Source organism: Vulpes lagopus, chromosome 10 (assembly GCF_018345385.1).
Source record: "Vulpes lagopus strain Blue_001 chromosome 10, ASM1834538v1, whole genome shotgun sequence".
In the NCBI taxonomy this organism is placed as follows: domain Eukaryota; kingdom Metazoa; phylum Chordata; class Mammalia; order Carnivora; family Canidae; genus Vulpes; species Vulpes lagopus.
Genome location: NC_054833.1, coordinates 56,733,018 through 56,748,196, shown reverse-complemented (window position 1 = coordinate 56,748,196; position 15,179 = coordinate 56,733,018). Strand labels below are relative to the sequence as shown.

General features: G+C 42.3%; 1 protein-coding gene and 1 pseudogene across 1 annotated transcript in view; one reads left to right on the top strand and one right to left on the bottom strand.

Moving 5' to 3' along the window:
* Positions 1-15,179, top strand: part of UBE2G1 (ubiquitin conjugating enzyme E2 G1) — a 99,651-nt gene that overhangs the window by 56,748 nt on the left and 27,724 nt on the right. Inside the window, exon 2 of the mRNA XM_041770345.1 lies at positions 11,140-11,242. Within this exon, the coding sequence (XP_041626279.1) occupies positions 11,140-11,242 (103 nt within the window). The remainder of the gene's footprint in view (positions 1-11,139; positions 11,243-15,179) is intronic.
* LOC121501109 lies at positions 4,157-4,330 on the bottom strand (annotated as a pseudogene).

Below are 15,179 nucleotides of genomic sequence, written 5' to 3'. Positions count from 1 at the left end.
GGTTTATAACCTAATTTTAAAAGTTTAGAACCAATCATGGTGCTTTAGTTTGAGTTACGTATTTACATGGGGTCAGTGAGTACACTGGTCTTTTTAGTCTGGCTTTTCTGTTGCATAATTCTTTATTTTGATTCATTTCCCAGCAGTTACTCCAGGCAGTGCCATGTACTTCTGGAGTTCTTAGCTCTTGGTGTTGGGGAACACTTACTGCCCTCGTTTCCTGGCCACCTCTTCTGGTTCCGTGTCTGTGGTGCTCCCCTGTCCCTCAGACTTGTGGTTGCTCCCTCCTGAAGGGAGTGCTGCAGAGATGACTGGGCCTGCCCTGCCCCAGGCCTGCCCTGCCCCTGCCCTTGCCCTTGCCCTGCCCCTGCCTTGCCCACCCCACCGCTTCTCGGTCACCGCACACGTGCTCTGGTGGCCTGCGTTTGGTGCCATGGTTTTCCTGGCCTGTGTGGTGTGTTATCAGGCTGTGTATTTAGTTAGTATGGGAGAGTTTTATTTATTTGTGGCCTTTTTATTTTCTCATCCGTTTGCGAATACCAGATCTCCCTTTATTGTCTTCACTCCGTTCAAGTGTATAATCGTTTACCTCCTTAACATTAGGACCATGATTTATTTACTAGCGATGCTAAGAAACATTTGTCCTTTCTAATATGACAGTAATCCCTGTTTTTTCTTATTTTGTTTCTTTTCTAAGTTTTTCTTGCTTGCCTTGAAGGTGTCTGTTGCTTTATAAATAATGCCTTCTTTCAAATCGTTGAAAATTTTTAAAATTTTATTTTTATTTGAGAGAGCACGAGTGAGCACACAAGTGGAGGGCAGAAGCAGACTCCCCACTGAGCAGGGTGCCCGAGTCCTGCAACAATCCCAGGACCCTGAGATGATGATTCCAGCTGAAGGCAAACACTTCACCGACTATGCCACCCTGGTGCCCCTCAGGTCTTTTTTTTTTTTTTTTTTAAAAGATATATTGCAGTATTTTCTTTGAGACTCTATTTGAGTCTTCCTGGATTTTTATATGTGTTATTAGATGGCTTAAGTCAACTTGAACTGAATTGGCATAGAGATTCAAAAACCTCATTATTGTGCTGTGAGATTTTTTTTACTGTGAGTCTCCTGTTGACAGTAACAGGGATGGTAGGGAGCGGTCAGCTTCACTTGGAGGTTGTTGAGACCACAGGTGTAGGTGAATACAAAAGAAAGCAAATTCCAGGTATTGATAAATTAGAGTAATTTAACCTAGTTTCATTGTACAAAAAAAGGTAGATAAGGAGATAAGGTCTGCTAGATACTGAATAAAACAGAACCTGGTTTTGAGAATTTTATACCCAGAAACCTTAATTTAATTTGAGCAATACTTAAGAAAATCAGGATGTAGGATGTAGTAAAGTGATTGACTCTCACCTGCATTCCTGGCAGTAGGAACAGACTTTCCCTGTTCACCTGCCCTGGGTGGATGGGTGGCTGGGATTGTGCGCTGCCACTGCCACTGCTGCAGTCCCTGCGAACAGCCTTTAACTTCTGTATTCCCAGTGATGTGTTTGAAGCTGGAAGGAAAGTTGAGGACCTTGGTTGTGCCCTATTCAGGGGAGGGAGGGGGCAGAAGCCGGCAGAGTCCAACTGGATGTGAGCTTAGAAAATACAATTCTTCGAAAGGAGAAATAAGTACCCTTAGTTGGAAGGGATAGGAATTGAGCTAGAATGAAGTATGGATACAAAAGGACATTTGGGGGATCCCTGGGTGTGGCTCAGCAGTTTAGCACCGCCTTTCGCCCAGGGCATGATCCTGGAGTCCCGGGATTGAGTCCCGCATTGGGCTCCCTGCGTGGAGCCTGCTTCTCCCTCTGCCTGTATCTCTGCCTCTCTGCCTCTCTCTCTCTCTCTCTCATATAAATAAAATCTTAAAGAAAAAAAAAAAAACCAACCAAAAACAAAGGACATTCGGCTCCTCCAGATTTATGGAAGGGCAAGAGTGTACCAGGTGTCAGGAGCTAGAGTTCTGTTAGAACCTCTCTTGCTGTTGCTTACTTTTTTCATTTATCTCAATTTTGGCTTCATTTTCTCATACCACCGTTCTCCTTGAGATTTGAACAGCTGCCATGCTTCATGGCACAGCTTCCCCATGGAGTTGGGACTTCCTTTCTTTAATGCCAGTTTGAAAAATCATCCAGAAGATCTCATTCTTCTGGCTTGAGTCTGTATTCATTCACTCATTCTTATGACCCTGCATGTGGGTCTTTGTTAGACAGCTCCTACTGGAACTAAATAGTTGAGTGTGATGTGTTAGATGTAGGGTAGGTAGTATTTCCCCAGACTTCAAAATTCTAAAGAACATTGATTATTCTTTTGGTAACCTGTAGCCCAGTGAGCAGTTTTAAAGGAAGAGCTGTTGTAGGTTTTACCATACTTTACCAAAGAGGGGGATGAGACTCAGAAGGAATGAATATGAGAGAGAGAGAGAAAGAAAGGAGCAAGAAACAACTCGTTCATCATTACAAGGCCAGGGAGTGAGTTGGCATTCACACCCAGGTCTGACTGACATACTACTGTATCATATTGATGAACTAATGGAAGCTTGGAGGAAACAAATGTTTTCTCTATTTATTTGGGTGACTTGGTTTGTGGTGACTTAAATGTTTTAAATTAGTATGGTAATTTATTCTTACAATAAGGTCAAAATTATTTTAATAAACCACCTCGATACTTAGGAGGAGTCATTAGATGGTATCTGGATAAAAGGTTCTGTTTGTTATTTCGAAAGTTCAAAAATAAGCCAGTGTAAAAATAATCACTTACAGAATTGCACCTTCGAGCCAGTTATGTGTTATAGTAACACACTGGACAGGAATGCACATTCCCTGGACCAGGAGGCCACAGCCACCCAGACACAAAGGAAGATCACTGCTTGGCTATAAATATCAGTTTGTATTTGGCTTTGTAGCAGTTAGACTTAATCAACTATTGGTTTTGGCAACGTGTATTTATAGTTAAAGTAGCTTATTTCCTTAAGAGTAAAGTATAAAATGATACATAGTTAGGTCTTTGAATGTTGTTGTTCTAAGACCTCATATTTTTGCTTAGGCTCAATGATAGCGTGTTTTCATGTAATTGATAAAAAATTGTAAAGCATTATTTTTAGAGACATTAGAGTGCCTTTAAAGCATTTTTCTAACTATTTGAGAAAAATTTTAGGCATATAGTAACACCAGAGTAGACTGATTGGTACCTGACTCTCCATGTACTCACCTAGCCTCAGGAATTAGTAGGTTGTGAGCAGTTTTATCCATCCCATATGATTTTGAAGCCCATCACAGAGTCATGTATCATTCTTCATTTGCCTGTAAACATTTCAGTATATGTTTCTAAAAAATGGGGATAAAAGACCAGCCTGTTACCATCACCACATTTTTAAAAGCTAATAATTGGTTAATATCATAAATGTTATATTAATAACTTAATATTACCTAATATCTATTTAGCCTTCAGTTTTTTGCATGTGTCATATATATATTTTTTAAACTCTTGAGTTTAGTTCTCTCTTCTGTTCCCCATGTGGTATGTTTATTGAAGCTTTTCCAGGCCCTGCCTTTTAAAATTTCCCTGCAGTGGGGTCTTTGCTGATGGTGTGTGTCCCGTGCTGTGCGTAACCGCATTTCTCTGTGTGTTTCTGAAATTGGTAATTGTGTCTGGGGGCATGGACAGGCTCAGGTTTGTGAGCGAGGTGAGATCAATCACTTCCTGAATGGTGGTTTATCAGGAGATACATAATGACTGGTTGTCTTCCTTTTTATTTATTTTTATTTTTATTTTTATTTTTTTTAAGGATTTTATTTATTTATTCATGAGAGACAGAGACACAGGCAGAGGGAGAAGCAGGCTTCATGCAGGGAGCCAGACATGGGTCTCGATCCCAGGTCTCCAGGATCACACCCCGGGCTGCAGGCAGTGCTAAACCACTGTGCCACCGGGGCTGCCCTGTCTTCCTTTTTAAAATGCCTGGACCAGAATGACAGTATGACAATGTGTCCATTTTTCATTTTTTAACTGGATTATTTCTATGGAGAGATACCTCATTTGATCAAATTGTAATTACTATTTGATTACTTGGTAGTATAATTTTGTATAGAAAAGGAAGAATAAATCTTGAATCTTATGCCATTTTTAATTGGTTTTTAAAACAACAAAATGGTTTATTAGCATCATTGATACTCATATTGTCTCATATGTGGCCAGTGGGAACCTCTCTAAGTTGGATGAATCCTTTTCAATTAGCAATAATCACACCTCAGATAAACCTCATTGGCCTATGATACTGCCACTGCACAAAGCTTGGATGGGTCCTTTGAAAAAGACCATAGTATTATTTGACAGCTTCCTTTTGATTTGGCGTGTATGACATGAGCCTAGGACATGTGCTTTCAGAGACCTGTACTTAGCCATTTCTCTGAGTATTCCCTGGTCCCCGTAAGTAGTAAATCCTATCTGGAGCCATATTCTGGGCACTAGTGATGCTTGTTTCTACAGGGCTGGTCATTGTTCCTAGACCTTTCTGTGGATAGAGCACAGAATTTTTTTTTTTTTAAGATTTTATTTATTTGTTCATGAGAGACACAGAGAGAAGCAGAGACATAGGCAGAGGGAGTAGCAAGCTCCCTGTGGGGAGCCCGACGGCGGGACTTGATCCCAGGACCCCGAGTTCCCACCCTGAGCCAAAGGCAGATGCTCAACTCCTGAGCCACTCAGGCATCCCCAGAGCTTAGATTTTTTAAAGCTTTATCATGAATTCATACTGAAACTTGGATTCAAATTCAGAAGTATAGTTCTTATTTTTCATATGCAGCCCCTATTCCCATTCTCTTTTACTCTTATCTCTCAGTAATGACCTATCGTAAAAGTCTGCTCATGCATTATTGTCCATCACTTATACCTCTCCCTGTTGTCATACTTGTACCTGTACCTATTGTTATTCTTAAGGACATTTCGTTGTCCTTGGTTTGTTTTTTGTTCATTTTTTGTAGACTTACCTGTTATGTTGCAAACAGTGTCTCCTTTGTACGAAGCTTTACTGTTGTGCTGGGTTTAAAATATTTGGTGCAGTACAGTCTGTCGAGCTTTGCCTGTTGGAGGTAGCTTAGGAGGGCCGCCTCCAACCCAAAATTATGTAAGAAAAACAATCCTATATTTTCTTTTCATTAAATTTATTGGTTAGTTTTGTCTTGTAGTCCATCCAGATTTGAATGTATTGGGAGGTATCCCTGTTAACATTTGAATGTTGGTAGGATGTTGAAACATTTTTCTTTGGCCTTTCTCATTAAACACCCATGGGAATTTTTTTTTTTTTTTAAGTTTTATTTATTCATCAGAAAGAGAGAGAGAGAGAGAGAGAGAGAGAGAGAGGCAGAGACACAGGCTGAGGGAGAAACAGCCTCCATGCCGGGAGCCCCATGTGGGACTCGATCCCCGGTCTCCAGGATCACACCCTGGGCTGAAGGCGGCGCTAAACTGCTGAGCCACCAGGGCTGCCCGGATTTTTTTTTTTTTTTTTTTTTTAAGATTTTGTTTATTTATTCATGAGAGAGAGAGGAAGAGACAGAGGCAGAGGGAGAAGCAGGCTCCACACAAGGAGCCCGATGTGGGACTCGATACCAGGACTCCAGGATCACGCCCTGGGTCAAAGGCAGGTGTTAAACTGCTGAGCCACCTGGGAATCCCCTACCCATGGGAATTTCATCTACGTGTGGCTACTATACTTTTCCATTTACAGGCCTTAGAAAAAGTTTCCACTTGTATTTTTTCCCCTTACCTTCTTTTTGTCACCTCTGTGTTGCCTAAATGGCTCCTGCCTTTCCATTATTCTGACACTGGTTATGCCTGGGGCCTTCTTGGCTTTCCTTTACTGAACCCAGTGGATTGATTTTAGACCTCCTCTTTCTTGAGTAGTGTGTTTATTATTGTTGGCAACTTTCTCCATTGGCTTCTTTAATATAATTCTCTCTTGGGTTTCCTCCTACTTCTCTGTCTTCCCATTCTTAGTCACTTTTATGGCCTCTCTTTTTTTTTTTAATCCTCAAATATTGGTATCTCTAGAATTCATTCAGTTAGATCTTCTATGTAGGCTTCACACTTATGGCTCATCCTTGATGATGCTATCAATCTTGAGACTTCAGTTCCAACAATATTCTGATTATCCCCCTCCCAAGTTTCTCTCTTTAAGAATTAACAAAAAAACACAGTGTATTTATGCCCATAGGTTTTTAAAACTAAGCCTATCATCAGGAATGCCTGGGTGGCTCAGTTGGTTAAGCATCTGACCTGTGATTTCTGCTCAGGTCATGATCTCAGGGTGGTGAGATGGAGCCCCACGTCAGGCTCTGTGCTGAAGCGTGCATCTTGCTTTAGATGCTCTCTCTTGCCTTCCCTCTGTCCCTCCTCTTCATTCCCGTTCATATTCTCTCTCTTAAAAAAACAAACCGGGGACGCTTGGGTGGCTCAGTGGTTGACAACGCGTCTGCCTTTGGCTCAGGATGTGATCCTGGGGTCCAGGATTGAGTCCCGCATCAGGCTTCCTGCATGAGGCCTGCTTCTCCCACTGCCTATATCTCTGCCTTTCTCTCTCTCGTTTCTCTCATGAATAAATAAAATCTTAAAAAAAAAAAAACCAAAAACAAAACTGTTAGACCCATCATCGTTTCTTTTTGTCACCCCTCAAATGAACACATCTTCCTGATGCTGGTGGGCCGGATCCCCGGCTGCACAGGATAGAAATAAAATGTGAGCCAGCAGGAGGTAAAAGCGGAGTTTATTGAAGGGCTAGAGAGAGTACAGGTGTGGACAGTGTCTGGGAGACTTAGAGAGGAAAGGAGAGTCCCGTCCTCTGGGCCTAGGGTTTTTTATTGAGGATTGTGGTCCAGTGTATATGACCTCAGGCATCCAGTAACAGGCTTGACAAAGAGGAGAGTCCAGGTGTTACTCCTTGGAGCCAGGGAGCTTGGTGTTCAGTAGTCTCTTGCCTGCAGTCAGGAACATGCATATGGTGGCTTCGTCCAGTCTTTCTTACCTGGTCATTCCTTAGACGTGGTCTGACTCCTTGTCCCTTGCAAGGAGGACGCACGCTGTCTGTTTTCTGAAGCCTGTGTGAAGTGGGGGTGCAGGTCCCAGCAAGAATAGAAGCAGGAAAAGGAGCAGAAAGCAGAGTTGCATGGGGTCCTCGGTTCCCTATTTCATGCCCGTAAGTCTCATTTCTGAGAAGGAACAGACTTCTGCTCTGTTGCTCTGCAGAGAAACCTGTTTATTTTTGAAAATTGATATAAAATTAAAATGACATCTGTTTTCAGGTGGACAGTTCAGTTGTATGGAGTGTATTCACAGTTTTGTGCAAACCACTGTCTTTTCAGTTCCTAACCATTTTCCATCACCCCACAGACACCCACTGTGTCCGTTTCCCCTTCCCCCCATCCATTGGCAACTCTGCTCTGCTTTCCATCTCCACGGACTCACCTTTTCTGGACGTGTCCTATAAATGGAGTCCTACAATATATGACCTTAGGTGTCTGGTTTCTTTCACTGAGCCTGGTGATTCTGAGGTTCATCTAGGTTGTAGCATATGTCAGTATTTCATTCCTTTTAGTTGTCAAGTATTCCACTGTACACACACCAGAATTTGTTCTTCCATGGACGTTTGGGTTTTTCCACCTGTGACTATCATGAATAATGGTGACACATAATCATTTTTGTGAAACTTGTATGTGGACAGATGTCTTTGTTTCTCATGGGTAGATACTTAAGAGTGAACTAGTGGGTATTTGGTAACTTTGTGTTTAACTTTTGGAGGAATTCTGTGTCATTTTAGACTTGTTATTTTAACCTGCACATCACCAATTTAGTTGGTTGATTTTTTTTATCCTAAATGTCCCTGTTCCCTGCCATTATTCCCACTGGCATTTACTAAAGGTACACTTTCCAGGATTACCTTTAAGGCTTCCTTTTTCTTTGGTTTTTGTCATCATTACAGCTGTATTCTCTGTCATCTTTTATGCTCTGCAAGATTTGTTTTTGGAAATGTAAATCTCATGGTCACCTCATTGTTTTAAAAACAAAACACCAACCCTCAGAGGCTTGTCATTGTCCCATGGATACAGGGCTTCTGACCTTCTGTCTGCCCTGGGCTGCATACCCTCCTTTGTTCCAGCCAGCTCTGATCCCTGTTTCAGGTTTCTGTATAGGCTCCTCTGTCTAAGCCTTGCAGCAACCACCCAGATCCTTTGTCTTATTTCAGAGGTCTCCTCTGATTTTAGAACCCTTTTCCTGTCTCTTGAGGATGCTCATGTGCCCCTCCAAATCACTGCACTGGGTACTTCCATGGGAATCGGGGTGTCATGCAGAAGTATAATTGGGAACTTAGCAGAAGTATAATTATTGGGAGCTTAGCAGAAGTATAATTACTGGGAGCTTAGCTGAAGTCAAAAAATGATTATTTGGTAAATTATTTAGGTAAGGCCTCATGAAAACAAGAAGCGTTTGTGAAGGTGTGGTATCACTCTGCCACCACAGGTGGGTGGAACCTGCTGAATACCTGTGAGTCTAGGCCTTGGGATCCCCTGCTGGGGGCAGAAGTCACAACAAAAGTGAGATATTGGATATCTTCAGTGTTGCTTTTGCATTACCTACAAGCAGTAGATGTGATCACTCCTGTAGAAGAAAAGCATGGAGGGAATGTGCAGAAGAATTTTGGGAATTATGATGCATTGACAAGAGTGAGAAGCAGTCATGTACTTTATGGGACATGTGAGGAAATTCCCAAGGGTAATTTTGACCATATGTGCTACTTTCAGGGCTAACCCACCTCCATTTATAAAACTCCACTGGACTTCTGATGGAAAATGCAGCAGGAAGATGATTTCTGGATAAATGATAGAATCTCCACAGGTCTTGAATACAATGTTGAAGAAAATGGTCTGAGAAATATGATCATGTTCATCTAGAAAAAGAGCATGAGTGCCCTTAGTGTATGGTCTGTGCTGTACCCTACCCTGTGGACCGTGACATGGGTCTTAGGGTGCCCCCCCCCCCCCCTGAGCTGGCATGAGCGTTCACATGCAGAAGCAAATGCAGTTCCTAGCTTCATGTCTTTCCATCCTCAGTATCCTCTTAAAAATATCTTAGACTTGCCATTTATTTGAAAGATTTTATTTATTCATGAGAGACACAGAGGCAGAGACACAGAGGGAGACAGAGGCAGAGACACAGAGGGAGAAGCAGGCTATCCCCGGGGGGCGGAGGGGGGCGATGTGGAACTTGATCCCAGGACCCCCGAGGTCACAACCTGAGCCAAAGGCAGATACCCAACCACTGAGCCCCCAGGTATCCCTGACTTGCTATTTAAAAGTAAAAATACATTTCTTGCCCTTTGAAATACAGTCTTGATTTAAAACGTTAGATAAGTCTACTATGCCTTTTAGGCGAAAACTTAGACTTTTGTTTATTTATTTATTTATTTATTTATTTATTTTTTGAAAACTCAGACTTTTAAAAAAAATCTCTCAAATATTGAGAAAAGACATTTGTATTTAAATATAAATAAAATTTAACTTTAGGCTCGGTGTTTCACTGGCATGTTGGGGTGTTAAATTCTAGTTATTGAAATAGCACCACCTTCTTATTCCTCAAAAATTAAGATCTTCTGGGTTGGTAACACACTCTGTTCGGTCCTCTGTAAAAGCACTCTGGGTTGTATTACACTCACTTGTGTCCTTAGACTGAGCTCTTTGAGCCTGACGGCAGAAGCGTGAGACTCACACCCTTGTTCAGGCCCCAAGTGTGCGGTCCCCACTTCTCACTTGGAGCCAGTTGGTGCTACTGTTTGAGCTCCTTGTGGTTTTTTTTATATACAGGGTGTATATATATTTTCTATCATAGTGTTGATGGCTTTACAGGTGTGTACGTATATTAATATATATCAAGTTTTATTTAAGTATATTAATATATATCAAGTTTTATTTAAATATGTGCGATTCACTGAAGGTCAATTGTACTTCATTAAACAGCTGTTTAAAAAAATCTGTTCATAATACCCACTATCAGTAGGTCATTCTTTTTTTTTTAAAGATTTTATTTATTCATGATAGAGAGGCAGAGACACAGGCAGAGGGAGAAGCAGGCTCCACACAGGGAGCCCGACACGGGACTCGATCCCGGGACTCCAGGATTGTGCCCTGGGCCAAAGGCAGGCGCTAAACCGCTGAGCCACCCAGGGATCCCCAGTAGGTCATTCTTAAGCCTTGTTGGCCTGTGCGCCCCCACCTCACTAGTACTTTGCTTCCATCATCCTCTGTCCACTCCATAGCACTGTCTCTCTGGAAGGGGGGAAGCTCATGATGCCACTGCTGTTGCTGTAGGCTCCAGCTATTCTTCTTTTTAAAATATATTGATTGACTTAAGTAATCTCTACACCCCATGTGGGGCTGGAACTCAGGACCCTGGGATCAATAGTCACACTCTCCTGATTGAGCCAGCCAGGTGCCCATCTGGCTGTTATTCTTAAGCCATCCCATATGCCGGAAGCGTGCCTGGCAAAGGGGTCAACACACATGGGTGGGCGAGATGCGAGGAGTCTTTGCTCCCTCTGTGCTGAGTCTGAGGAATCATGCATGAACACCGGCTGTGGATTTGTCCCCCTGGGGCTACAGAGGGCTCGGTAGATAGACACACATTAGTATCAGTGAAGGCTGGGTGAGCTCCGCAAACTCCAACAGAAGGTATTAGGTCCTCTCGTGGTGCTTTTTAAAGTGTCCGCCAGAGCACAGTCTAAGAATTAAGAATGCCTGGGCATGCTGGCTTCCCTCACCTGTGGGCCACAGGCTCTGAGGGGCTGGGCCTGATGGCCGTGTGTCAGGATGTGTCCACCACGGAGGTCCCCCCAGAATGCTGAGAGCCTGCTGGAAACCACGGTGGACGTATGAGGGGCCAGGTGACCCTCTTTACAGAAATGCAAGTATTTGGCCGTCTGGTAGCATTTTGCTAATGGACCCCAGTATATCTGCTGAAAGGTTTGGAATTTATACTATGTATATTCATATTCTGTAATTTATCTGTTGGGTGAAAATTTTATGCCTAAAAGTTCTAATTTTTTCCCCCCCACAGAACTCAACAAAAATCCTGTGGAAGGCTTTTCAGCAGGTTTGATAGATGACAATGATCTTTACCGGTGGGAAGTCCTCATCATTGGTCCTCCTGACACACTTTAGTAAGTACCATGGAACTGATACTACAGTGGCTCTCATCATTAATTGAAATCTAAACTGCTTTGGCAAACTGAAGTGAAATTATCTTTTAAAGCAGTTGAAATGGCTTTGTTTAGGTGAAATTGTTTGTACTAAATGATCATGTCTAGGGTTTTTGTGTTCCGCTTGAAATTCTAGTGTCTAAAACCTGTTGCGCCGAGACACTTGCACCCCAATGTTTATAGCAGCAATGTCCACAATAGCCAAATTGTGGAAGGAGCCTCGGTGTTCATCAAAAGATGAATGGATAAAGAAGATGTGGTATATGTATGGAATATTACTCAGCCATTAGAAATGACAAATACCCACTATTTGCTTTGACGAGGGACCTGGAGGGTATTATGCTGAGTGAATAAGTCAGTCAGAAAAGGACAAATATTATATGGTCTCATTTATTTGGGGAATATAAAAATTAGTGAAAGGAAATAAAAGGAAAGGAGAGAAAATGAGTGAAAATATCAGTGAGGGTGACAAAACATGAGAGACACCTAACTCGGAAATGAACAAGGGGTAGTGGAAGGGGAAGTGGGCGGGGGGTTGGGGTGACTGGGTGATGGGCAATGAGGGGGGCACTTGGCAGGATGAGCACTGGGTGTTATGCTATGTGTTGGCAAATTGAACTCCAATAAAAAATTAAAAAAAAATGTTGCTTTCTTAAATATATAATAGTTTCAGAAATTCCGATATTCTTAATACCTGGAATAAATTTATTACAGAAAAGCTATTTTTAAGGTGAAATATATATACTTTATATGAAAAAAAAATATATATAGGCCCTCCTGACACACTTTAGTAAGTACCATGGAAAGCTATTTTTAAGGTGAAATATATATACTTTATATGAAAAAAATATATATATAGGTCCTCCTGACACACTTTAGTAAGTACCATGGAAAGCTATTTTTAAGGTGAAATATATATACTTTATATATATACTCTATGTATTTATATATATATAAATAATGTATTTGTTACTTGTTCCTTGGATATTGGATTCATTTTGGCAGGATCGGGGGGAGAAGAAAATTCTTGATTGAAATGTTTCTCCCTCTTCCCTACACTTGTACTGTAGTGTGCCTTCACCCCCAAAGGGAACATTGTGATTTCAAAGATAAGTCTTTACCTTTCTTAGCACGTTATCAGTTTACTTAAAGCATAGTATTACATCTGGCAGATGTTCATGCAGAACAGTTTACGTGGCAGTGTCTTCAGACTGGAGAGAACTTGCCAAGATCATGAGTGTTTAGTGCTGCTTTAATTGGGTCCCCACAGAACACTGCCCAGAACCAAGGTGTTCTGACCCTTGAACTAATAGTGAGCTAATGTTTACCTTTTCCCAGGTCATAAAAGTGATTGTTACAGCTAATCAATTAATCGTTGTTAACTGATGTGAAGTTAGACAGCAGAATGTAGTGGTATCAAAGAGCAAGGGAAAAAGAGAGATGGGATTTCTTAAATATTTTGTCCTACCTTTTAGATTCAAAGACCACAGTCTTATTTTCTGCTCTGAATGTTTGCAGACTATTTTAAACTTACTAATAGTCTGTGTTCTGTAAGATGGATTGTTAGTGATGAATGTAAGTTCCGTACTGTTTATATAAGTTGAGGTTTTGGAACAAAACGCAGTGACCTTCTTAGAGCCAAACACCCAAGGGACAGAGGGCAGATCTGTATCTTGACTTTCTTGGGGACTACACTTCCTTGCTCAGCTGTGGTCCTCGACGCTATGCAGGCAAGGATTTGGATACAGTGGTTTCATTTTAGGTGTTAAAAGATGCCCCCCCCTCCCCCCCCCCCCCCCCCCCCGTAAAATACCTGATGGAGAAGAAAATTCAGGCTACTAGTTACCAGGGCAGGCTGGCATGGGACATACAGGGTGAGCTGTGGTGTGGGCTTTGGGTTTTCTGTCGTTTGGAAAAGTGATTCACGTTTGTCACGATTGTTTCCAATCAGAGTTTTTGCTCACGTATTTCTCAGTGCTGTGTGTGTATTGGTGATTGCTGCAAATTCCATGCAAACATGGAATGGTCGTTCCGTGGTGTTAGTTTGGGTAGGTAACAGTAGCTGTTGAAAACCATCTTTGAGGTACCCCCTCACCTTCATATTATTTAAAAGCAAATTTCTTATTAAATTTTGCATGTAAAAACCATACATATAACCTGGTGTATAAGCCTGATGAAGTCCAGGTTTTCAAGCTAAACACATGACATGAAGCTTCACTTGGGAAACACAGTGACGTTCCAGTGGCAGAGTCTTGTTACTCTTCCAGTTGATGGGAGGTAACAGGAAGGATTCTTCTAAACTGGTGTCTGTAGAGAAGATTAGTTAGGCTTCCAGGCATGAGCTCCATTTCTCGGGACCTCGTAGAGCTATCACACTTCCTCGTGCAGTGCTGGCACGTGTCTCTAAAGACTACTAGCTGCTTCTTATGTATAACATGTACCTTCGGCTTCACCAGAGAGAACCACTTTTTAATAATCGCTGTACTGATTAATAGCCCATTCTTTCCATCAATTAAAAACTTATTTCAGTCTTCAGTATACGTTTAAAAAGTGCTAGCTGCTGGTCTGAGATATGGGTAGCAGAAGCCTTTGTGGCAGCTCCTCTGGAGTGTAGACGTCCTGAGGAGACAGCTGGAGGCCTCCGTGCACAGTCCTTCCTGATGGGACAGCTGTGCCACACTTGCATGATGAGCATCCTGTGAGTAATGAGGCATTATGCCTTTGACAGACATCATAATAACCATCCTGAATAACCTGGATAGAATTCCTTCTTGTTAAAAATCTTTTCTAAGATTCATGTGCTGAAAGTTATGGTATTGTTTTTTTAAGGCTCTCAAAAAAAAAAAAAAAAAGGTTTACTGAGCCTAGGCCATCGCTTTGGCAATTTCCTATTTAGAACAGTTGCAAAAATAAAGCATTACACTGGTGTTTACATTGCTCCTTCATCTAGTCCTCAGATGTTTTCGAGCACTCTTATGTTAGATTCTGGGAACACGACCTTGGTTAAACGCAGCATCCCTGCTTGCAGAGCGGTTACCGTATAGTCGGCAGAACAGATCACCACATGGTCACTTACCACACTGGGTAACGGCCACGGTGTTAGGGCAGCTCACTGAGGGTGTGGCCGGTTTGGGGCACCAGAACTTTCCCCCAGAGGAAGCTGTATCTCAAGTGGGAACTGAAGAGTGAGGTAGTAGGCTTTTTTGGCTACAGGCAACCGAAATCTGACCATAACTGGCTTAGAGAATAAGAATTTGTTGTCCTGCACTGTTAGCAAAATGGTTAGAGCAGTTTTGAGACATGTGAGCATTTCAGAACATCACCTGAAGGAAGAAGAGAGGCTAGGTTTTTCTTAGTTTTATGTGTTTTAGACACAATCTAGAGACTTTCCCATGGGAGCTCTCCAGCTGTCAGAGTGGAGTCACCTGCTCATTTTTACCCAGTAGCTGGTAAGACGGACGAGATGGCCACAGTGGTTTAGATAGCTATTCTGGAATGGAAGAGATTGGAACTGTTAGCAACTGAGTAGGGATCAACTGGACAAGTGTTCTGGCAGAGGCGGGGAGGGGGGTGGTAATGACGGGGCCACGGTGTTTCCTAGGGGAGCTGTGCGTCATGGGCATGGAAGGTGGGATGCTCCACGGTGTGGCTGCGGAGAGAGGTGAGCACACGGAAGGTCCAGATACAAGGTTGGACAGGGAGTGGAGGGCCACTGGAAGTTTATCAATGCTGTTAAAGGGCTTGGATTTGTATTTGGTCCTGAGGACAAAGCACAACCACTGGAGAATTTTACCCCATGAGCCACCAGTTAGGTTTATAGGGTACAGTGTGCATCGAATTCCTGAGTATCACAACTTTGGGATTATGGATTTCATTTTCCTTCAGCTTACTTGCATTT